Source organism: Sus scrofa, chromosome 9, assembly GCF_054392235.1.
Source record: "Sus scrofa isolate SSC_HxYL_T2T_F1_AM1 chromosome 9, Sscrofa_HxYL_maternal_Yorkshire_Landrace_v2.0, whole genome shotgun sequence".
Classification (NCBI taxonomy): Eukaryota; Metazoa; Chordata; class Mammalia; order Artiodactyla; family Suidae; genus Sus; species Sus scrofa.
Genome location: NC_139391.1, coordinates 129,975,067 through 130,000,507, shown reverse-complemented (window position 1 = coordinate 130,000,507; position 25,441 = coordinate 129,975,067). Strand labels below are relative to the sequence as shown.

At 42.2% G+C, this 25,441-nt stretch overlaps 1 protein-coding gene across 2 annotated transcripts in view; it reads left to right on the top strand.

Annotated features, from left to right (window-relative positions):
* Positions 1 to 23,928, top strand: part of COLGALT2 (collagen beta(1-O)galactosyltransferase 2) — a 142,645-nt gene extending 118,717 nt beyond the window's left edge. For both annotated transcript variants that reach the window (XM_084977964.1, XM_003482738.5), the window contains 4 exons: positions 13,939 to 14,071; positions 15,147 to 15,274; positions 18,385 to 18,591; positions 20,961 to 23,928. In XM_084977964.1, coding sequence (XP_084834090.1) covers positions 13,939 to 14,071; positions 15,147 to 15,274; positions 18,385 to 18,591; positions 20,961 to 21,237 — 745 coding nt within the window. In that variant the 3' untranslated portion in view covers positions 21,238 to 23,928. The remainder of the gene's footprint in view (positions 1 to 13,938; positions 14,072 to 15,146; positions 15,275 to 18,384; positions 18,592 to 20,960) is intronic.
* The last annotated feature ends 1,513 nt before the right edge of the window (positions 23,929 to 25,441 follow it).

Here is a 25,441-nt window from a genome sequence, read left to right as displayed (position 1 = left end):
CTGTGTGGTCAGGCCGTTCAAGATGGCTGTTCTCTTGCTCTCTGTATATCCCTCGCTCAACCAATCCCTGCTTCACTCACTTGACCTTCCAGTCCTCTTAATTATAGGGCTTAATCAGTAGCTGCCTAGGTGCTTGCCCCCTGCCACAGCTGCTGGTCTCCCTGGTAACTGATGAGCCAACCTGAGTCAATTCCCCTTGTAAATGGTAGCCTCCCTGTCTCCCTGAGTAGTAAAGATTGCTGCTATGTCCTGCTCGCCTTCTGCCATACAGAGGGGCGTGTTGCTCCAGGACCTTTTGTTGTGGATGTGTAAGATCCTGTGCCTAATAAACTGTTGATGTTGCTGTCACTCTCTGGGTTCTTCCTTCATTCTTGAGGCTGGGCAATTGCCAGGCTTGCAGGCCTTTGAGGTGCAGCCCGAGAGTGTGTGTCTTCCTTTGGATTTTCCATATGTAAGACTGTCATCTGCAAATGTGGATAGTATTACTTCCTCTTTCCAACCCGAATATCACTTATTTTGTTTATCTAGTTAAATTAGCTTGGCTAGATCCTCAAGCGCAATGCTGGATGGAAGTAGGAGGACTGGACATCCTGCCTTGTTCCTGATGGTAGAGGGAGGCAGTCTTTCACGTTCTGATCATGAGCTGTGGTGACTTCACGGGTGGCCTTGACTGAATGAGTGTCTTAACTGTGACAGGCTCATTGGTGTCTCTGGGCTGCTGCAACAAATGCCCATTCCTGGGTGGCTTAGACAACAAACATGTATTTCTCACAGTTTCAGAGGCTGGGAAGTGTCAGGAATGGGTGCCAGCATGGCTGGATTATGGTGAGAGATCTCTTGCCAGTTTATAGGTGACTGTCTTCTTGCGGTGCCCAAAGACAGAGAAGCAAACTCTCGTGTCTCTTCTTGTGAGGGCGCTCATCTCAGTTACGAGGGTTCTACCCCCATGACCTGAGGCCCCGTCTCCTCATACCATCAAAATGTAAGCTTGGGAGAAACATACACATTTAGTCCATATACAGTTGGGTTTTGTTGTCTTTTGAGGTGATCATTTCAATTTTGTCTGTTAGTAATGATGTAATGCTGATTTTTTTTTTCACATGTTAAATGTTCCTTACAATCCTGGGGTAGATCCCATTTGGTCATCGTGTAGGCTGCTTCTACATGCTGCTGGATTCTATTTGCTAGTATTTTCTTAAGAAATTTTATACATATACTAATAAGGGATATTGGTCTGTAGTTTTCTTATGTCTTTTTCTGGTTTTGTTATCAGAAAAATACTTCATAGAATGAATTGGGAAATGTTCCATTTTCTATTTTTTGTAAGAGTTTATGAAAGAGTGGTGTTTGATTCTTGAAATGTTTGGCCGAATTCTTTAATGAAGCTCTCTTATCCTGGACCATGTTGTGGGAATTTTTTTTTCTAATTCAGCCTCTTTACTTGTTACAGGTGTATTCAGAATGCCTATTTCTTGAGTCAGTTTGTATCTTTCTAGTAATTTCTCTTTTATCTGGGTCATCTAATTTGTTAGTGTTTTATTGGTCATGGTATTTTCTTATCCTCTTTACTTCCATAAGGCCAATAGAGATTGCCTCCCATTCATTCCTCTTGTTGATAATTTGAGTCTGCATTTTTTCATTTGGCTGAAGGATTAGTACTTTTATTTTTGAGGAACCAACTTTTGGTTTTGTTTTTTCTCTATTCTATAGTTCACTTCCACTATAATCTATTTCCTTCTTTCTGTTTGTTTTGGGTTTTGTTTGCTTTTTCTAGCTTCTTGAAATGGAAAAACAGATTATTTGAGATTCTTTTTGTAACATAAGCATTTGTAGCTGTAACTTGCCCTCTAAGTACTGCATTAGGTGCATCCTATAAGCCTGGGTATGCTGCATTTTCGTTTTCATTTGTCTCAAAATATTTTATCATTTCCTTTGTGGTGTCTTCTTTGACTCATTAGCTATGTAGGAGTATGTTGTTTAACTTCACATCCTTGTGAATTTTCCAAGTTTCCTATTGATTTTTTTAATCTCATTGTGGTTGAAGAACATTCCTTGTATGACTTTAATCCTTTTAAGTATATTGAGGCTTTATTTATGGTCTGTACAGTACTTCTAACATACGGTCATTCTTAAGAGAATGTTGCATCGACACTTGAAAAGTGTGTATTTTGCTTGTGTTGGTTAGAGTGTTCTATAGATATCTGTTAGACCTAGTTAGTTTGTAGCATTGTTCAAGTCTAATTGCTGCCTAGTTAGTCTACCATCACTGAAAGTGTGGTATTGAAGTCTCCACTATTTTCGATTTTATATTTCTCCTTATAGTTATGTCAGTTTGTTTCATGTTTTTGGTCTATTGTAAGGTGCATACATATTTATAATTCTTGTGTCTAACTGATGGATTGATTCTTAGAGTTATAAAATATTCTCCTTTGTCTCTAGTAATCTTGTCTAAATTTTTTGTCATATATTATAGCCATATAGCTCCTCCAGCTCTCCTGTGGTTGTTGTTTATGTTGTCTGTCATTCTCTGTGTTTTTGCTTTAGACCTATTTGTGTCTTTCAATCCAAAGTCTCTCTCTCATAGGCATCACCTTAGTTGGATCACGTTTCTAAATACTCATTCTAATAAGCTCTGCCTTTGATTATAGAGTTTAATCCATTCATATATAATATGATTACTGCTAAGGTAGGCTTTATGTGTGCTGTTTTCTATTAGTTTTCTGTGTGTATTGTGTATTATTTCTTTTTTTTTTTTTGTCTTTTTGCTATTTCTTGGGCCGCTCCCACAGCATATGGAGGTTCCCAGGCTAGGGGTCAAATCGGAGCTGTAGCCGCCGGCCTACGCCAGAGCCACAGCAACGCGGGATCCGAGCCGCGTTTGCAGCCTACACCACAGCTCACGGCAACGCCGGATCGTTAACCCACTGAGCAAGGCCAGGGATTGAACCCGCAACCTCATGGTTCCTAGTCAGATTCGTTAACCACTGCGCCACGACGGGAACTCCTGTATTATTTCTTAATTTGTTTCTCTCTTTTCTCCATTCTTATACTTTCTACTTTATTATCTTAATTCCTTTGACTCGTTTACTATATGTTTTTTAGTTATTTTCTCAGTGATTGCCCTGAGAATTATAATTAACATATTAATTTATAGCAATCTAGTTTATATTAAGACCAGCTTCCTAGAAGAAAACAGTAGTAAGCTCCTCGACACTGATCTTCATGATGTTTTTTGGATTTGACACCAAAAACAAAGACAAGAAAAACAAAATTAAGCACATGGAATTATGTCAAACTAAAAGCTTCTGCACAGCAAATGAAACCATTAACAAAATAAAAAGGCAGCCGACCAAATGGGAGGAAATATGTGCAACTCATATATCTGACAAAGGGTTAACTTCTAAAATACATAAAGAACTCATATAACTCACTAGCATAAAAAAATCTGGTTTAAAAATGAGCATAGGATCTAAATAGACATTTTTCCAAAGGAGATGTATGGATAACCAAAAGTTAACATGAAAAGTTGCTCAGCATCACTAATTATTCGGAGTTATCACCTCTCACCTATTAGACTGTCTCTTTCAAATAGGCAAGAAATAAGTATTGGTGAGCATGTGCAAAAAGGGGGCACTTGTGCCCTAGGAATATAAATTGATGTAGCCACTGCAGAAAACAAAGCACCTCAAAAAATTAAGGATAGAACTACCACATCATCTAGCAGTTGCACTTCTGGGTATTTACCCAAAGGAAATGAGAAAATTTCAGGTACGTGCACCCCCTTGTTCATTTGAGCAATGTTTATAATAGCCAAGATGTAGAAGGAAGCTAGTGTCCATCAGTGGAAGAATGGATAAAGAAAACGTGTGTATGTATATGTGTATATACATATACTGTATTGTGTGCACACACACATGTATATATACACATACACAATTTGGAATATTTTTATCCATAAAAAGGGAATGGTGCCATTTGTAATAACATGAATAGACTTTGAGGGCACTACACTAAGTGAACTAAGAGAAAGATAAATATATCACTTATATGTGGAATCTAAAACACACAAAAAAACGGAACTTAGAGATACAGAGAACAGATGGGTGGTTGCCAGCGGTGGGGTTGGGAGGTAGATGTAATAAGAGAAGGGAGTTAAAAAGGTACGAGCTTCCAGGTGTGAGTCATGGGATGTAATGTACATGGTGGCTATAGTTAATAATACTGTAGGCTATACTTGAAAGTTGCGAAGAGAACAAATCCTAAAATTCTTCTTCACGAGAAGAAAAAATGTACATGTAGTGATGAATGCTAACTAAAGTTATGGTGATCATTTCACAATACATACAAATATTGAATCATGTTGTACACATGAAATTAAGGTTATATGTTAATTATCTCAATTTTAAAAAAGCAGCTTAAGGGAGTTGCCGTTGTGGCTCAATAGTAATGAACCAGCCTAATATCCATGAAGATACAAGTTCGATCCCTGGCCTCGCTCAGTGGGTTGAGGATCTAGCATTGCTGTGACATATGACATAGGTCACAGATTCGGCTCAGATCCCATGTTGCTGTGGCTGTGTCATAGGCTGGCAGCTATACCTCCAGCTCGACCCCTAGCCTGGGAGCTTCCATATGCCATGGGTATGGCCCTAAAAAAAAGCCAAAAATAAATAAATAAATAAATAAATTTTTAAAAAAAATTTAGAAAGCAACTTAACGTCAATACTATACAAAAACTTAGGCTTCATCCCTTTCCCCTCCGTTGTTCTATTGTCACACAAGTTATTTCTTCATACATTTTATGCTCTTTATACATTTTTTTGCCCTTATAATGATTGCTTTTATAGCTGTAATTTAGCTTTATTTTTATTTATATTTTACAATGTGGTAATTTCTGCTGTACAACAAAGTGATTGTTGTACATCCATATATTCTTTTTTAAATTCTTTTCCCTTTATATGTTATTCCAATATAGAGTATAATTCCCTATGCTGTATTGTAGGTCCTTGTTGATTATTTTATATATAATAGTGTATAAATGCCAATCCCAGACTCTCAATTTATCCTTCCACCATTGTTTCTCCTTTGGTAATAAGTTTTCTATGACTATGGGTGGGTCAGTTTCTCTTCTATATATGAATTCATTTGTATCATTTTTAAAAGATTACACATATGATTGATACTGTATGATATTTTTCTTTTTCTCTCTGATTTACCTCACTTAGTATGATAATCTCTAGATCCGTCCATGTTGTTGCAAATGGCATTATTCCTTCTTATTTATGGATGAGTAATACTCCATTGTATATATGTACTAGATCTTCTTTATCCATTCCTCTGTTGATACACATTTAGGTTGTTTCCATGTCTTAGCTGCCATAAATAGTGCTGCCGTGAACTTTGGGGTGCATGTATGTCTTTTCAAATGATAGTTTTCCTTAGATATATGTCCAGGAGTGGGATTGCAGGATAATATGGTAGCTCTATTTTTAGTTTTTTGAGGAAATCCATACTGTTCTCCATAGTGACTGTACCAATTTACATTCCCACCAACAGTGTGGAAGGGTTCCTTTTTCGCTACACCCTCTCCAGCATTTATTTTGTAGACTTTTTGATGATGGCCATTCTGACCAATGTGAAGTGATACCTCATTGTACATTTTATTGCATTTCTCTCATAATTAGTGATGTCAAGCATCTTTTCATGTGCTTTTTGGCCCTCTGCATGTCTTCTTTAGAGAAATGTCTATTTAGATCTTCTGCCCATTTTTTGATGTGGTGGTTTGTTTGTTGATATTGAGCTATATGAGCTGTTTGTATATTTTGGAGATTAATCAGTTGTCAGTCACATCATTTGCTAATGTTTTCTCCCATTCTGTATGTTGTCTTTTTATTTTGTTTATGGTTTCCTTTGCTATGCAAAAGCTTTTAAGTTTGATTGGGTCCCATTTGATTTTGTTTTTATTGCTGTTACTCTAGAAAATGGATCCAAAAAGATGTTGCTGCCATTTATGTCGAAGAGTGTTCTACCTATGTTTTTTTTCTCTAGTATTTTTATAGTGTCCAGTTTTACACTTAGGTCTTTAATCCATTTTGAGTTTATTTTTGTGTATGGTATCAGAGAATGTTCAATTTCATTTTTGTACATGTAGATGTCTGGTTTTCCCAGCACCACTTATTAAAGAGACTCTTTTCTCCATTGTATATTTTTGCCTCCTTTGTCAATTAATTTAACATAGGTGTGTGGGTTTATTTCTGGGCTTTTGTCATGTTCCACCGATATATATTTGTTTTTGTGCCAGTACCATACTGTTTTAATGACCATAGCTCTGTAGTACAGTCTTAAGTCAGGGATCCTGATTCCTCTAGCTCCACTTTTTTTTTTTTTTTTTTGCTTTTAAGGGCTGTATTAGTGTCATATGGAGGTTCCCAGGCTAGGGGTCTAATCGGAGCTTCAGCTTCCAGCCGATACCACAGCCACAGCAATGCCAGATCTGAGCCGCATCTGTGACCTACACCACAGCTCACAGCAACACTAGATCCTTAACCCACTGAGCGAGGCCAGGGATCGGACCCACAACCTCATGGTTCCTAGTTGGATTTGTTTCTGCTGCACCATGGCAGGAACTCCATAGCTCCACTTTTCTTTCTGAAGATTACTTTGGCTGTTCAGGGTCTTTTTTTTTATTATTATTACTCAATGAATTTATTACATTTATAGTTGTACAATGATCATCACAATCCAGTTTTGTAGCATTTCCGTCCCAAACCCCCAGCACATCCCCTCACCCCCCAACCTATGTCTGTTGGAAATTGTAAGTTTTTCAAAGTCTGTGAGTCAGTATCTGTTCTGCAAAGAAATTCATTCTGTCATTTTTTCATATTCCACATGTAAGTGATAGCACTTGATGTTGGTGTCTCATTGTCTGACTGACTTCACTTAGCATGGTAATTTCTATGTCCATCCATGTTGCTAAAAATGCCGTTATTTTGTTCCTTGTAATGGCTGAGTAGTATTCCATTGTGTATAGGTACCACATCTTCTTTTTTTTACTGTTACTTTCCCAATACAGTTTTTTCTAATGTACAGCATAGTGACCCAGTTACACAATCATGTATACATTCTTTTTTCTCCCATTATCCATCATAAGTGATTAGACATAGATCTCAGTGCTATACAGCAGGATCTCATTGCTAATCCATTCCAAAAGCAATAGTTTGCATCCATTAACCCCAAGCTCTCAACCCACCCCACTCACTCCCCCTCCCCCTAGGCAACCACAAGTCTGTTCTCCAAGTCCATGATCATCTTTTCTGTGGAAAGGTTCATTTGTGCTATTTATTAGATTCCAGATATAAGTGATACCATATGGTATTTGTCTTTCTCTTTCTGACTTATTTCACTCAGTGCGAGAGTCTCCAATTCCATCTATGTTGCTGCAAATGGCATTATTTTGTTATTTTTTTTATAGATGAGTAGTATGCCATTGTGTATATATACCACATCTTCCTAATCCAATCATCTGTTGATGGACATTTGGATTGTTTCCATGTCTTGGCTATTGTGAATAGTGCTGCAATGAACATGCGGGTGCATGTGTCTTTTTTAAGCAAAGTTTTGTCTGGGTATATGCCAAAGAGTGGGGTTGCTGGGTCATGTGGTAGTTCTATCGGTCATAGTTTTCTAAGGTACCTTCATACTGTTCTCCATAGTGGCTGTACCAGCTTACATTCCCACCAACAGTGCTGGAGGGTTCCCTTTTCTCCATACTCCCTCCAGCACTTGTTATTTGTGGACTTACTGATGATGGCCATTCTGACTGGTATGAGGTGGTATCTCATGGTAGTTTTGATTTGCATTTCTTTAATAATCAGGGATGAAAGAAATCAAAGATGACATGAACAGATGGAAAGATACACTGTGTTCTGTATTTTTTTTTACAGAACTAGAACAAAAAATTTTTAATTTTTCTCGTGTTTTTCATACAAATTTAAATGTATTTTTCATACAAATTTAAAATTTTTTGTTCTAGTTCTGCAAAAAATGCTACTGGTAATTTGAAAGGGATTCATTGAATCTGTAGATTACCATGGGTAGTAGAGTCATTTCAACAATATTGATTATTCCAGTTCATGAACACGGTGTATCTTTCCATCTGTTCATGTCATTCTTTTATTTTTTCATTGGAATTCTTAATAGTTTTTGAAGTATAGATCTTTTACCTCCTTAGTAGATATATTTCTAAGTATTTTATTCTTTTTGATGTGATGATAAATGGAATTGTTTCCTTAGTTTTTCTTTCTGATCTTTCATTATTAGCATATTAGAAATGCAGATTTTTTGTATAATTTTGTATCCTGCAACTTTATCAAATTCATTGAGTTCTGGTAGTTTTTGGTCATGTCTATAGAATTTTCTTTGTATTGTATCATGCCATCTGCAAACAATGACAATTTTTACTTTTCATATTTGGATTACATTTATTTTTACTCTGATCGCTGTGGCTAGACACTGTTGGTAAAAGTGGTGAGAGTGGACATCTTTGTCTTGTTCCTGATCTCAGAGGAAATGTTTGCAGATTTTCATTGTTGAGAATGACATTAGCTGTGGATGTGTCATATATGCCCTTTATTAGTGTTGAGGTAGATTTCCTCTATGTCCACTTTCTGGAGATTTTTTTATCATAAATGGATTTGAATTCGATCAATAGCTTTTTCTACTTCTATTGAGAGGATCATAATGGTTTTTATTCTTCAGTTTGTTAATGTGGTGTATCACACTGATTGATTTGTGGATATTGAAAACCTCTTGCATCCTAGGATAAATCTCACTTGATCATGGTTTATAATCCTGTTAAGGCATGGATGGATTCAGTTTGCTAGTATTTTGCTAAGGATTTTGGTGTCTGTTTATCAGTGATATTGGCCTATAATTCTCTTTTTTTGTGGTATCTTTAGTTTTGGTATCACAGTGATTGCGGTGTTCATTGCTCTGCAATTTTTTGGAATAGTGTCAGAAGGACAGGTATTAGCTCTTCTCTAAATGTTTGGTAGAATTTGCCTGTAAAGCCATCTGGTCCTGGACTTCTATTTATTGAAAGTTTTAAAATAACAGATTCAGTTTCAGTACTTGTGCTTGGTCTATTCATATTTTCTGTTTCTTCCTGATTCAGTTTTGGGAGATTACACCTTTCTAAAAATGTATCCATTTCTTCTGCATTGTCCATTTTATTCTCATATATAGCTGATTATAGTAGCTTCTTACAGTCCTTTGTGTTTCTGTGGTGTCAGTTGTAACTTCTTTTCATTTCTAATTTTACTGATTTGGGCCCTCTCCCCTTTTTTTTCCTTGATGAGTCTGGCTAAAGGCTTACAAATTTTCTTGATATTTTCTAAGAACCAGCTTTTAGTTTCATTGATCTTTTCTGTTTTGGTCTCTATTTTGTTTATTTATGCTCTGATCTTTATGATTTCTTTCATCCTACTAACTTTGGGTTTCATTCTTCTTTTTCTAGTTCTCTAGCTGCTTTAGGTATAAGATTGGTTGTTTGAGATTTTTGTTTCCTAAGGTAAGCTTGTATTATTATAAACTTCTTATATCTGCTTTTGCTTTTGGTGTTTTCATTTGTCTCTAGGTATTTTGTGATTTCCTCTTTGATTTCTTCAGTGATACATTAGTTGTTAGGTAGTATATTGTTTAGCTTCCACATGTTTGGGTTTTTTCCAGTTTTTTTTTTTTTTCCCTTGTAGTTGATTTCTGGTCTCATAGTGTTATGGTCAGAAAAGATGCTTGATATGATTTCAGTTTTCTTAAATTTACTGAGCCTTGCTTTGTGGCCCAGAATGTGCTCTATCCTGGAGAATATTCCATGGGCACTTGAGAAGAATGTGTATTCTACTTCTTTCAGATGGGATATTCTATAAATATAAATTAAGTTTATCTGTCCTAATGTGTCATTTAAGGCCTGTGTTTCTTTATTGTTTTTCTGTCTCTATGATCAGTCCTTTGATGTAAGTTGGGTCTTGAAATCACTCACTATGATTGTTACTGTCAATTTCTCTTTTTATATCTGTTAATAGTTGCCTTATATTTTGTGGTGCTCCTATGTTGGGTGCATATATAATTTTTATATTTTCTTTTTGGATTGATCCCTTGATCATTATGTAGTATCCATCTTTGTCTTTACTTTAAAGTTGATTTTGTCCGATTTGTCTGATATTTTAGTCTTACTTTATCTGATACTGCTACTCCAGCTTTTTTGATTTCCATTTGCATGGAATAAATTTTTCCATTCACTCGCTTTCAGTCTATATGTGCCCCTAGATCTAAAGTGGGTCTCTTATAGGCAGCATATATGTCTTATTTTTGCATCCATTCAGCCAAAGTTTTTTGGTTGGAGCATTTAATCCATTGACATTTAAGGTAATAGTCAATATATATATGTTCTTGTTACCATTTTTTAAATTTTTTGGATTTGTTTTTATAGATCTTTTTTCTTCCTTTCCTCTTTTTTTCTCTTTTGTGATTTGATGACTGTCCTTAGCATTGGGTTTGGATTCCTTTTTCTTTTTTGTGTATATATCTATTACAGATTTTTAGCTTGCAGTTACCATCAGATTGTGATACAGCATGTTTTAAGTTACTGATCTGTTTTCAAATACATTTGAAATATCCTGCTTTTGTACTCTCTTCCTCTCAGGATTACTGATTTAGGTATCATATTTGTATGTGGATGATATCCTACCTTAACTCTATATTTGCCTTTACTGGTGAGCTTTCTCATGCTATAATTTTTTTGTTTCTAGTTGAGGCCTTTTCTTTTCCACCCAGAGAAGTTTCTTTAGCATCTGTTGTAAAGCTTGTAAAGTTTTGGTGGTGCTGAATTCTTTCAGCTTTTTCTTGTTTGTAAAGCTTCTGATTTCTCTAACAAATCTGAATGAGATCCTTGTTTGGTACAGTATTCTTGGTTGTAGGTCTTACCCTTTCATCACTTTAAATATATTGTGCCACTCGCTTCTGGCTTGCAGAGTTTCTGCTGAACAATCAGCTGATAACCTTATAGGCATTTTCTTGTATGTTATTTGTTGTTTTTCCCTTCTTGCTTTTAATATTTTGATTAGTCTGTTTTGTGTTAATCCTGTATGGGACTCCTTGTGCGTCCTGAAATTGGATGACTGTTTCCTTTCCCATTTTGTGAAAATTATCTCTTCAAATATTTTCTTAGGCCCTTTCTCTCTCTCTTCTCCTTCTGGAACTCTTATAATGTGAATGTTGGTGTGTTTGACATTGTCCCAGAGGTCTCTTAAACTGTCCTCATTTCTTTTCATTTTTCTTTATTCTATTCCATAGCAGTTATTTCAACCAGTTGGTCTTCCAGCTCACTTACCTGTTCTTCTGCCTCATTTATTCTGCTATTAAATATTTCTAGTGTATTTTTCATTTTAGTTATTGTATTCTTAAACTCTGTTCAGTTATTCTTTATATTTCTAACTCTTTATTAAAAACTTCCTATAACTTCTCACCCTGTTCATCCATTCTCTCCCTGAGTTGTTGAGTCATATTTATGATCATTATTCTGGGTTTTTTATGGGGATATGGCCTATTTCCTTGTCACTTGGTTGTTCTTCTGGGGTTGTATCTTGTTCCTTTGTCTGGAATATATTCCTTTGCCAACTTATTTTTGTCAAATTTCTATTTGTATGTTTATGTAGTGGAAGGTTAGTTGTATTTCTTGATCTTGGAGAAGTAGCCCTCTGTAAGGGATAGTCCTAATGTCCCAGCAGTACATTCCCCTCTCATCACCCAAGGGCCAGGGACTAGCTGGTTCTAGGGTAGGTTTTTGACCCGGATTTATGGATTCAGTTCTGCAGACTGTAAGATTATAGTTTTTTGCTTCTGATGTCTTCCCCCTGGTGGGTGAGGCTGCTCTAAAGTCTGAGCAGGCTTCCTGGTAGAAAGGGGTGGTGTCTACTCAACTGGCATGTAGACCTGGGTCTTGGCCTTCTGGTGGGCAGGGCTTTGTCAAGGGACATATCTGAAGGTGGCTGAGAGTTCGGGAAATCTTTGGGCAGTCTGTATACTGATAGGTTGGGCCATGTTCCCACCACGTTGGTTTTTCATCCTGATGTGTCCCATCACTGAAGACCACAGGCTGTTGGGTGGGGCCAGGCCTCTGTGCCAAGGACCCAAGCAAGATGTCTGCTCCAGCAGAATTCAAGTATATGAATAAATACTCCTCAGTATTTCTGCCACCAGCTTTTATGGTCCTAGAGAGAGCCACAGCCACCCTTCACCTTCCCAGGAGACCCTCTAAGACCTGCAAGTTGGTCTGGCTTAGATGTCTATGAATTCATTGCTTTGTCCTGGGTTCCAGTGCATACAGACCTTGTGTGCACCCTCCAAGAGTGGAGTCTCTGTTTTCCCCAGTCTTGTGGAGTTCCTGCAATCAAGCCCCACTGACCTTCAAAGCCAAATGCTCTGGGAGCTCCTCCTTCCAATGCCAGACCCCCAAGCTGGATTGCCTGACATAGAGTTCAAAATTCTCACTTCTATCAGAGAACTTCTGTGATATGATTATTTTCCAGTTTGTGTTACCTACCTAGGAGGTATGGGAATTGATTATATTGTGAGTTTCCCTTTCCTACCATCTTATCCTGATTTCTTCATTGTCTTTGGGTGTAGAATATCTCTTTTGGTAGATTCCAGAATTCTTTATTTTATATTTTTTTTGTCTCTTTTAGGGCTGTACCCATGGCATAAGGAGGTTCCCAGGCTAGGGGTTGAATTGGAGCTGTAGCCAGTGGCCTACACTAGAGCCATAGCAATGTCAGATCTGAGCTGCATCTGCAACCTACACCACAGCTCACTGCAATGCCAGATCCTTAACCGTCTGAGCAAGAACAGAGATTGAACCTGCATCCTCAGGAATGCTAGTCAGATTTGTTTCTGCTGAGCCATGATGGGAGCTCCAGTCTTCTTTATTGATGATTGTTCAGCAGTTTTAGCTGTGATTTTTGTGTCCTCATGAGAGGAGGTGAGCTGAAGTCCTACTTCTCTGTCATCTTGTCTCCTTCTATGCAACTATAATTTAAGTCAGATAAGAGAAAAAGTTATAAACAAAAGAACATTTACATACTGCTGTTTACATTTATATAGGCAGTTACATTTACCAGTGCTCTTTATTTCTTTATATGGACCTGAGTTACTTTCTATTTCCCTTTCATGTTGGCCTGAGGGACTCCCTTTAGTGTATCTCATAGGGCAGATCTACCGGTGACAAACTTTTTTGTTTATTTTGGAATATATTAACTTCTCCATTTTTGAAGGATAGCTTGACTAGATACAGAATTCTTGGTTGACAGTCTTTTTCAGTCAGTGTCTTGAATATGATAGCCTACTGCTTTCTGGCCTCTATGGTTTCTGATGAGAATCAGCTATTAATCTTACTGAGAATACTTTGTAAACAGTGAGTCACTTCTCTTGCTGCTTATAAGACTCTCTGCATTTTTGTTTTTAACCATTTTTTAGGCCCAAAGGAAACATACATATACACACAATTCTTCTCCTGATTCCTTCCTACCTTCATATCTTTTAGTTTTTAATAGTATTTAATGTTTTTAATATTATTTAATGTTCCTGTTAGCTATTTTCATTCATTAGGAAAATACTTTTTCAAAGTTGTCAAAAAACTGATGATACTTAGGGCGGTGTTGAGCTTGGTGAGGGATACACAAAACTTAAGACATTGTCTTGTCTTCACAAAGCTTATAATGCTACCATGTCATATTAACCCTGAGGAATTCCTCAGGAATAACAGGAAACCTAAGGAATCCTTCTCATTGTTCATAAGGTCTCTGGGGAATATGCAGAACTCTCCCTCTGGCTTCCATGGTGGAGACCTCTTAAGCTGTTAATTTTTGGACATGTTCTGTCTTGCAGGGCACTCAACACAAGTCAGCTGAAGGCCCTGAATATCGAAATGCTGCCTGGATATCGAGATCCCTACTCTTCCAGGCCTCTAACCAGGGGTGAAATTGGCTGCTTCCTTAGCCATTACTCTATCTGGAAAGAGGTAAATAATACTTCATTTAGACATGCAGTTCTGTAATGAGGAGGAAGGAGAGTGGGACTATAGGTGAATTAGGGCCAGATATAGAGTGAACCCATTACTGTTCTGGGAGTATGCTTGGAAATTGTTGTTGCCTTGTGTCTCTCCCTGGCACAAGGCCAGGGACAAACAAGGAGGGTAGCCTTGGCGCCATTTGGGATGATGAGAGGGGAAGACACCTATGCTCTGGGGGCCACACTCCTATTGCTGCATCCTCATCCTGAGTAGGAATGCCTTGTGTATATCTAGCATGTTTATTAAGTGACTCAATGCAAGAAATCATCCAGAAGTCATGTGAGATTGGTTGGAAGAGATGGACCCATTTTCCCTAGGAGAAAATAATTATTTTGTCCAAACAAGAAGTATCAGAGCCAAGACTTCACAACCCCCGTCTTACAGATAAGACACTGATGCGGGGGTGGGGGGGAGGTATTGCAGTGTGGGGCTCTTGATTAAGAGTCAGTTCCCACGAGAAAAGAGAGTTTCTAAAGAAAGTCCCCTTGAAAGGGCCTTTGTCCTTTGAACGATCCAGTCTATGCCTCTTTTTCATTCTTTAAAATTTTATAGATAAAATTTATGTTGTTCATAAGAGGCTAATCAGGTTGCACAAGTCAAGTAGTACAGCCACTTTAACCAGCACCTAGGTCAAAAAACAGGTTGCCAGCACCCCAGAGGCATATCCCATCTCTGTGTTTCTTTCAAGCCATCAGTCCCCAAGGGTGGTCACTATCCTGGCTTCTAATAGCCCAGAAGAGTTTTGTCTACTTTTGTCCTTTTTTTAAATGTACATATCATGTGGTTCCATTCAGTCTCTGAGTGTTACATTTGAGATTTGCCTGGAACATTGCATTTAACTGCAGATCATTTACCCTCCTTGCTGTAAACAGACCACAGTTTATTTTTCCATTTTGCTGTTGATGAGCATTTGTTTAGCTCTTACATGTTGTGCTGCTATACTTTTGATTTTTTAATACTTATTTAACTAATAAAAAATCAGTATCAAAGTTTTCATAGGATGTCTTCCCACTGGCCTTTACAGGTAATTGACCGAGAGCTGGAGAAGACTCTTGTTATTGAGGATGATGTGCGTTTTGAACATCAGTTTAAGAAAAAGCTGATGAAGCTGATGGATGACATTGACCGTGTTCAGCTGGACTGGGAACTGATGTGAGTGACGAGACAAGCTTTTCAGAGAACACTGAGGGATTTTCAGTTCTTTCCAAGGGGCAGAGAGCCCTGCCTCCCAGCTTGTAGGAGATACTGCTCAAGCTTCTATTTTCTGGGTTTCTCTCCCTAAATGTTCCCAGAAACAGGAAGTGAGTAGAAGATGGCCATTGGTTTTTACATCCATATTCTGTACAGAGTGAGAAACTGTGAGACATTCTTTGAGACCTGGACTCTACCTACAGATCTGGGGCCTTCCGCCTGAGTGTTCACCTGGAAACATAGCAGAAATATCACCTATGAAGCCACGTAGCTCATGGAGGGAGGGTGTAGAAGGAGGCATTCATTCAAGGGCAAGGGTCCTGTTTCTCCTTTGAGCCTCAGCCCCCAGTAGTACAGGTTTTCTTGCAGCCTTGGACAGTGTGGCAGGTTTGGAAGGTCGGTGGGGGGAGCTCCTGTTGGGGAGGGAGGCTATACAAACAGAACACTGATGGCTGGGCTTGGTGAAGGGTCCGAAGCTGTCTTAGGAAAACCAGACTCACCAAGCAAGTACCGGCTCTGAACTGACATGTAGTTGACGCTTGTTGCCTGCTACTCTGGGAATTGAGCTTTCTCTCTCGCTCTATCTTTTTCTCCCTCATGTTCTTTTTATGCTAAAATGACACTTTACTTCCCTCCATCCAATGAGGCAGAAAGTTCCCAGGCATCAGGGTCATTTCCCAGCTGTGTGTCCAAGGCAATTTTCATCAAATCAGAGGCTGTTCCCTTGGAGCAGCTGCAGCAAACAAGCCACCCCCGTTCCTCCTCTCCTTGGTGGGGAACTTAAGTATGGGCCCGGGTGGAATACTTGTGCTCTTAGGAAATGTACCTCTCTGAGTTCCAAAGAAACCTAGTAATGACTCAAGTAACCCGTGGGAAATAGACTCAGAAATCAATAGGACATAGTAAAGAGACTGGCTCCCTGTCAGATATCAGTCAGGCAATTAGGTTCTGTGCTGTCTCTTGAGATGATTGTTCCTGTAATGCTCCAAAAGTCCCCATACCTCAGCCTTTCTGAATCTATGGCTCTGCAGCCTGTAGAGCCCCACAGGCCTGGAGACTAGCGCTCTTTTATGCTTTTATGCAAAGGGAACTTTCCCTTAAGCCTAGGAATCACAGGAGACTAGACGCAGGGAGTCTAAGGCTTAGAATTGACACATGTCCCTGTTCACTTGTAGTTGGTGGCTGCATTTCTCAGGACAGAGCACCGAGAGATCCAGGGAAGAAGAATGATTATCCTGATAAAAATACAGGAAAAGGGAGTTCACATTGTGGCACAGTGGTAATGAACCCATCCAATATTCATGAGGATGCGGGTTCGATCCCTGGCCTTGCTCAGTGGGTTAAGGATCCAGCATTGCCATGAGCTGCAGTGTAGGTTGCAGATGCAGCTTGGATCCTGAGTTGCTGTGGCTGTGGTGTAGGCTGGCACCTGAAGCTCCAATTCGCCCCCTAGCCTGGGAATTTCCAGGTGCAGCAGGAGCAGCCCTAAAAAGACAAACGTTTTAAAAAATAGATAAAAATAAATTAAGTGAAATCAACTTTAATACATTTTATTTAACCCAGCATATCCAGATATTTTAATATGTCATCAGTATTAAAACTAATAGTCTATATTCTTTGTTCATACTGTCTTTAAAATCCACATCTTAATCCAGATGCTAATTTTTTTTTTATTTTTTTGTCTTTTTGCCTTTTCTAGGGCCGCTTCCCGCAGCATATGGAGGTTCCCAACTAGGGGTCTAATCAGAGCTGTAGCCACTGGCCATTGCCACAGCCACAGCAACATGGGATCCAAGCTGCGTCTGCAACCTACACCACAGCTCACGGCAACTCAGGATCCTTAACCCCCTGAGCAAGGCCAGGGATCGAACCCGCAACCTCATGGTTCCTAGTCAGATTCGTTAACCACTGTGCCACGATGGGAACTCCCCAGATGCTAAATTTTCAACTGTCGAATTGAACTGTAGTCCTACCAAAATAATATATTTTGTTGAACAGAAAAAGTATTTTACTCATCTTTAAATTTTTTAAATTTAAATTTATTAAGACTCCTTGAGTACAAACTCAGTTCCCAGTTGCCCTGGCCACATCGCAAGGGCTCAGTAGGATTTTCTCTCCCACCTGGTACATGAGAGAAATGCAGGCTCTTTGGTCTGGAGAGACAGTGGCTGAGGGGCGGATGTGTTTGGCCTCAGAAGAACTTGAAGATGAACACAGACCTGCTCTGCAAGTCCTGGGATGTTTCACCAAGAGGGATCGGCCCTGAATCCCTCTCGAAAGAGATCGTTATTAGGGCGAAGTAGAGGAAGCCAGCTTTACCTGGCGGGCAGGAACCTGGACCTCCTCCACGTGCTCCAGGCGTGCAGAAATGAGTGGGTTCTAGAGAAAGGGAATGGATCACAGGTGCCCCAGTAGACGTAGGGAGGCAGGAATGGCTCAGGGGACATCCTGGGAAGCTGAAGTTAGTCTGGCTGACAGGACTGGCTGGAATGCCTTTCTCAGGATGGAACCCAGGAGGAGGGGGAGGAGGAGCTGGAGGAGGGGGAAAGCCATGCAGCCGTTGTCATTCAGTCCCCACCCCCAGGTACCCCCCTGGGGCCACTCCTGGGTTCTGAGTCTTTTACTGTGGACTGTCGTTCCCAGCCTTCTCCAGCCTGCTTTCCACAAGCATTTGGAAAGCTGTGCCGTCCCCGGACTGAAACTCTAGGGACTTGAAAACAAGCTCAGGATTCTCACCGCAGGCCTCTTTTGTCCCCCTCCAACCTGTGTAAACACAGCTGGAAGTCCTGTACCGTCTTTGGGAAATGATCTGAAAGATCTTTTAGTCTCTACATCTCACCTTTCAGGCTTGAATGGTCCGCTAGGCAAGAATCGTTGGGACATTGATAAGTGGAGGGGGGAAAATGGCCCCACCAAGGGCAGGGCGTTGATGCGATCTACCTCGTGGTGTCGTACATTTAAATGAGACACAGTTGGTCCACGTTCTCACAAGTGTCTGCAAAGCTGCGATCTGTTCTTATAGATGCCAAATATTCAAATGAGAATTTTCTCCTCTGCCCATTTCTTTTTAGTTATATTGGTAGGAAGCGGATGCAAGTGAAGGAGCCAGAGAAAGCCGTGCCTAACGTGGCAAACCTGGTTGAGGCTGACTATTCCTATTGGACGCTGGGCTACGTCATCTCTCTAGAGGGAGCACAGAAGCTGGTTGGGGCCGATCCTTTTGGGAAGATGCTACCAGTGGATGAGTTTCTGCCCATCATGTACAACAAGCATCCTGTGTGAGTTGCCCTGAACTATCTGCCTGTTCCTTGAGCACAATCTGTTCATGAATTAGGCTGCTCTGTGTCTGGATAAGACTTGATTTTTTTTTTTTTTTTTTTTTTTTTGCTTTTTAGGGCCATACCTACAGCATATGGAGGTTCCCGGGCTAGGGGTCCAATCAGAGCTACAGCTGCTGGCCTATGCCACAGTCACAGCAACATGGGATCTGAGGCATGTCTGCGACCTACACCACAGCTTATGGCACCACTGGATCCTTAACCCACTGAGCAAGGCCAGGGATCGAACCCACAACCTCATGGTTCCTAGTCGGATTCATTTCTGCTGTGCCGCAACGGGAGCGCCAGACTTGATATTTTTTAAAGGGGTACCACTTTCCTAAGTAATCTTTGTATAAACATTACCCAGAGAGGCTGACTCGAGTGTATCCCCTGTTCAGAGGATGAGGACAAGGCATGAGAGTCCTCTTTCATCCCTAGTGGGCAGTTTGACTGGACATAATCCACTCAGTTCTCCCCTCTTCTTTGTTCTTCTTACTTCTATAACCCTGTACATCTCAGGGTGATATCATCCTCCTAAACACCTCACGTTCTTCGGTTCATTTCTTAGTCCATCGTCTGTTCTGTTGGCCAGGCAGTGGCTCACAAGCTAGTCGGGAAGCCAGACCCACCAACAGTCACCGTGGTATAGTGTGGTACCTGTGATGGCAGAGATGTGTTGGAGACTCGCGGGGCGTGGAGGTGGTCTCTAGGCAGGGTGTCTGTAGAAAAAGGCAGTGTGATGCTCACGGCTCCTGTAGCCCAGGAGTTCACTCTGATCTGGTGCTTATCGAGGACATGGTGCACAGTGGGTATGTGTGAGTCTCCCCCATAACCTGTGAGCCCCTGAGGAAGGAAGCAGCTTTTCTGTTTGCTTAGAATAACTGCTCGATCAATGATTCTTAAATTCATTACTAAGCAGGAGACCAGGTTCTAACTTGGGCTCCTTCTCTCAATCGCTGGCTGATCTCCCTTCTAGATGGTCTTCATTTTAGCAGTTGTGTCCTGTGCTAACGCTTGCTTGTTTTGTCTCCTGTCCTCAGTAGAGATGGACAACATGTCAGAGAAATTTTTTTAAGTTTCATTGAAGTATAGTTAATTTCCAATGTTGTGAGATCATTTCTGCTGTACAACAAAGGGATTCCGTTACACATATTCACACATACCCATTCTGTTTCAGATTCTTTCCCCATGTAAATGATCACAGAATATTGGGTAGAGTTCTCTGTGCCCCACAGCAGGTCCCCATTGGCCAATCATTCCATGTACCCCAGTGGGCATTTACAGAGACTGACTTTTTGATCTCTGCTTCCTGGCGGAAACGTGGAGGTCAACCATTACCCCTTTAACAGGAAGAAAATTCAGACCTACTGTGCTCTCACTGACCTCGTGGCTGAGCAGAGGTCCCCTCATATAATCCGCACAGGAGCCCTGGGAGGGAGGTCAGGTTGGCCCCCTCCTTTACACACACAGGTCGCTGGACTGCAAAGCCACACCGGCATCCCTCCAAGCCTGCCCGTATCACTCGCCTCATCACTGCCATCCAGATCCCAGCCGACTAATGTATTAAATCAGGAACAGAGCATTTCTTACCAAGCGACCCCATTATTCTTTTATTTTACTGAAGTATAGCTGATTTATGATACGGTGTTAATTTCTGCTCAACAGCAAAGGGATTTCAGTCATACGTGTATATTTTTCATACTCTTTTCCATTCTGGTCTATCACAGGACATTAGGCCTACACTCAATTCCCTCTGCTGTACAGTAGGACCTGGTTGTTTATCCATCTTATATATAATCATTTGCCTCTGCTAATCCCAAACTCGCAAACCTTCCCTCCCCCTAAAAAGTGATGACATTTAGTTATTATTATGGTCCAATGGAGCTTAACCTTTAATTTTTAGAGTTAAGTCCTAAAATTCATTTTTTTTTAAACTACTCTATCCAAATGCAACAGGAATATCCCGACCTTGTTCTTGGTGTATGGTTTAGATCATCCGAAAGCGTTTCAAGAAAACAGTGTTGTGTTTGTAGACTGGCCTTGTCCACAAAGGACACAACTTAAAAAGTAATCACATGAGGGGTTCCTTGGTGGCTCAGCAAGTGAAGGAGCTGGTGGTGTCATTGCTGCGGCTTGAGTCGCTGCTGTGGCGGGGGTTCAAATCCTGGCTTGGAGACTTCCACATGCCGCAGGCCTGCCTTCCCCCCCGACCCCCGCCAAAAAAAATCACATCAATCCTTGAGAATGTAAGAGATGACAAGCGGGGCTCTTGACTTGTGCTCGGCAAGCGTCCCCCGCCTCACCGCCTGTGCGCCTCTCGCTTTCAGTGCTGAGTACATGGAGCACTACGAGTCCAGGGACCTGAAGGCCTTCTCCGCAGAACCCTTGCTCATCTACCCGACACACTACACAGGCCAGCCGGGGTATCTGAGTGACACGGAGACCTCCACCATCTGGGACAATGAGACTGTGGCCACCGACTGGGACAGGACACACGCCTGGAAGTCCCGGAAGCAAGGCCGCATCCACCGCAATGCCAAGAACACAGAGGCCCTGCCACCGCCCGCCTCTCTGGACACCGCGCCCTCGAGAGATGAGCTGTGAGGTCTCCCTGGGGGCTCACCAGTCTTGGGTGTTCCCAGCGGGCTGCTCATCTGTGTGCTCCAGCTTCTTCCCCGGGTCACCGTCCTCTCACCAGAGGGGTCTAATGTCATTGATCAAAATGCCTATGTTGTTGACAGAGGAGGAGAATCGGGAAATTAAACCCGAATTTCCCAGGATGGCGAGAAGACAGGCTTTCCGGCCACCGTCAAGGTGACCTTCAGTCCAGACACCTTGTTCTTCAGTCATGACAGATACTGGTTCCCAGATCCAAGTTGAACAGTGTGGCTCAGAGACGCTTCCGAGGGAAAGTGGCCACCACGCTGTCCCAGCAATAAATGGGCAGGCCAGGCAGCCAAGCCAAGGGGACCACATCTCTTGGTCTCCTGGGCCCATTTTGTGTCCTGGATGTACCTTGAAAACTTGAGTATGGTCCACGTTTGGGGGTGGGGAGGGGTGGAATCAAGTCATTGAAAGTCACATTCATCGGGCTTTTTTCTTTAAAGGCATTTGCCATGAGCCTGATTGCCAAGGGAGTTTTCCATCTTTGTCCTGGTTGTCCAGTTGGGATGGGTATTTGGGTCTGTCTGAGACTTGGCCTTTGACCCTGGTGGCAGTTGAAGCTCTCTGGCAAGAGGTGTCCAGTTTGCCATGTGGGCGTCATCCCATGGATATTGAAGGGTCTGTGTCGCTATTTGAGGAAGACACTCAAACTTTGTCCTTCTTTGTTGTGGTCACTTGAGTTGGGCTGCTTTATTTATGAAGATAAATTTAATATATAAGGGGCCGGGGCTGGTGTGTCCTTGCTGCCCCTGGGGGTTTCGTGTGCTGCCACAGCACGTCAGGCTCCCCTCCACCCTGAGCCTGGGAAGAACTGCAGGTGTCTTATGAGTCACTGTTAAGAGGCAGAACACATTTTCTAGCCAGCACCTGTTTTTGCGTGGGCTTTTCATTGTTTTTTTGAATTATTTATTTTACAACCCCAGTGCGGGGGGGGGATGCCTGCAGGATAAGGCAGAGAAATGGACATGTCAGGCTTTCACTGCCCCCCCCCCACCCCCCACCCCAGGGAGCCGTCAGTGTAGACACATTGGTTCCAGAATCTGGTTTTCCTGCATTTCCCAACCCAACCCTTAGAGGGAGGCCTGTTGGGTGGGAGATTCTCAGCTTCTGGAAACAAATGATTCTCCACTTCGGGCAGGGACCTTAGATAGAAATGAGAGATTGATCGACTGATGGCGGCCAACCACCAGGGAAGCTCTTGGAGTCGGGATACTTGGCAGACCACCTCTTTGCTGTCTTCATAAGTGGATTTTATGTAGCATGCGGAGTTGGACTGCATCCTCTCTTGCGGCTCCCCAGTCTGTGTTCTTCAGATGTCTCATGATGGTTTGCTTTAGGTTTATATTCTAATGCCCCTGAGCAGGAAAACCTTGGTCTCTAAAAAATGCCCCGGCCCCCCACCCCCGAGCATCCCACTCACACCTGCTCCTCTATCAGGGTCCTCAGTCTGGGGCTCTGCAGACCCAGCAAACCTGAGCTTCTTGCTTTGGAACAGGGCCCACAGGAGGCCTTGCCAGGTGTACCAAGCTGATGGCTCCCCAGGCTGCGGGACAACCAGGCAGCATCCTTCCGCAGATGACCAGCCTCCTTACTGACTTATGGTTGGTTCTTCTGCGTGGACCAATAAGCCAGGAGACTAAGGGAAGGGAAACTCGGCCAACTCTGATTTTTATTGCTTAGACCTGGCTGGCAGAACTTTACTCGTTTTTCTAGAAAAACAGCCTCTGGGGAGCCGGTGAAAAACACTTAGGTGACCCCTAAGATTTCCTTGGATATTTTATCCTTCGTTTGCAAATTTGAGTGTGTGCAAGTGTGCATGAATTTCATGATTTTTTTTTAAAATGGGGTGGGAGGTGGCTGAGGCCTGGGGAATGGAGGAAAATAGAATTCATTTTTGTGTGGTTTTGCTTAGTAGAAACATTGGTGGTGTTTTGTTTTGTTTTTTCTTTTTCCCTGTCAGCTGGTCTGGTGGGTTTATGAATTCTCATTCTTAAAAGATACTGTTGAGAAATGCTAGAGTTTTAGATTAGGAGTTTTCTACTGTGAATAAAGTTCTGGCTCTGTTAGCCCGGCCGTTGCTTCTCTCCACTCAGGTCTAGAATCCTAAGCGATGTTCCTTTGTTGTGAACGTGGTGAACTACAGACCCGTGTGTCTTTGAAAAGCCATCTCTTCGGCAAAATCCCAGGGTTCCTTGACCTCACTGCTCCTCCTGCCTCCCGTCTTGCCTCAAGTCAAGGCATTTGACCTTTGCAGGGTCAGGGGCTCCTGCCTCCAGCTGTGGCACCTGCTGTTTGCCTCTGGAAGTTAAAGCCTGTCTGGACCCCCATCTGGCCCCCTCTCCGGAAATTGTGATGCAAGGTGGGAACTTCTGGATGGACGACCCTGGCTTCAGCAGTGTTGGTGCTGCTGAGTGTGGACCCAGCGTGTGCAGCATGCATGCAGAGGACACACTGTGCGGGCCTTGCTCTGTTCACTGTGCCCCCTGCTGCAGGAACTCTGGGAAACAAGAGCCAGCATCCCAGCATCCACACTACCAGTCAGGCTGTGTTGTTTCAGGGTGGGGACGTGATAAACTACTTGCCTTCTAGAGCTTTTTGTGAAAAATTAAAAAAAAAAAAAAAGAAGTGCAACACACTCTTGTCCGTTGGTTCCTCCAAAACTGATCAACAGCCAGCACTGCTGGAATTTCCAGGTCTGCCCTGGACCAAGCATATCAGAGGCCAGAGACACCCATTACTGCTGTGTGGTCCCTGTGACAAACAAGAGAAGGGTGGTTACCAGCCTTCCAGTCCAGTGGGGGATGTTTGGGGCTGCTGGAGAGGTGGGTAAGCCAAAACGGATTCTAGGCTGCAGAGACACAGGAGTCCCCTTGGGGAGGGTGGAGAGGGAGGGTTCATGGTGTATGTTTGTGCCGTGGGCCACTCTGTCCATTCATCAGAAGGTACTGGGATGCTTGTTCCAGGCCAAAGAGCTTTATCTTGAGGAAGGAAAAAAAAAGAACCTAAGCCGGCCTTAGTGATCCCTTGAATTTCAGATCAAGCTCCCCCCAAATCTCAAAAACCAAGTGTGAGCCCTGCCTTGTCTCAGGCACTGTGCTGGGCTCTGAGATGCTCAGTGGTCTAGAAAAGGCCCCTACTTCTGGGGCCTCTCTGGTCCAAGGGAGAAGCCATGCAAGCAGGATGGCTTTCTTTCAGAGGCTGGAACAAAGGGAGCCATGAGGACCTGGGGAATCTGGTTGTGCCAAGGAGGACGGTTGGGGGCACCGTTGCCAGGAATGTGACAGTCGTGTTGGGTTTGGGAGCATGAACGGGAGCTGAGAAGAGGGGGGAGGGTTGGACACGGTGGGTGGGAATGCTTTGCAGGCACCATGAAGGTGTGGGACTCGGAAAGGGCCTCCTGGGGTGAGGAGGAGCTAGGTGGGCTGATGACAGGAAACAGCCTTGCGCCCTGATAATGACGGCAAGGCAAGTCAGCCACCCTCCCATGGCCTATCCTCATGAATGCAGATGCCATTGTTTTGGGGGAATTGTAGGTTACTCTTCCTGACAGACGATGCTGAGGTGTCCAGTAAAATGTTGGTTTCTGAAACAGGAAAGATTCCCATTCAGCTGCACACTTGGGGATCTTTTCATGTGTGGTTGGAACAAATCCATCTAATTAGTAACTAAAATAAAGATGAGTTTTCCCAAGGTGGCTTCTACCACGTGCTTTTTTTTTTTTTTTTTTTTTTTTTTTTTGCTTTTTAGGGCCACGCCCTCGGCAAATGGAAGTTCTCAGGCTGGGGGTTGAATCGGAGCTACATCTGCAGGCCTACGTCACAGCCACAGCAACGTGGGATCCAAGCCACATCTGCGACCTACAGCACGACTCACGGCAACACCGGATCCTCAACTCACTGAGCGAGGCCAGGGATTGCACCTGTGTCCTCATGGATACTCGTCGGGTTCATTACCGCTGCGCCACAACAGAAACTCCTCTACCATGTGCTTTTGAGACAGTCTCTCCAAGTAAGTGATCTCTATCACTGACAAGAAATTAAACCCCTGAGGATGCCTGACAAGGTGGGAGGTAGAGTGAAGCTGGTCATCTGATGAGATAACAGCGCGTCAGGGGTGATGCATTTAGAAAGCGCTGCACAGGCAG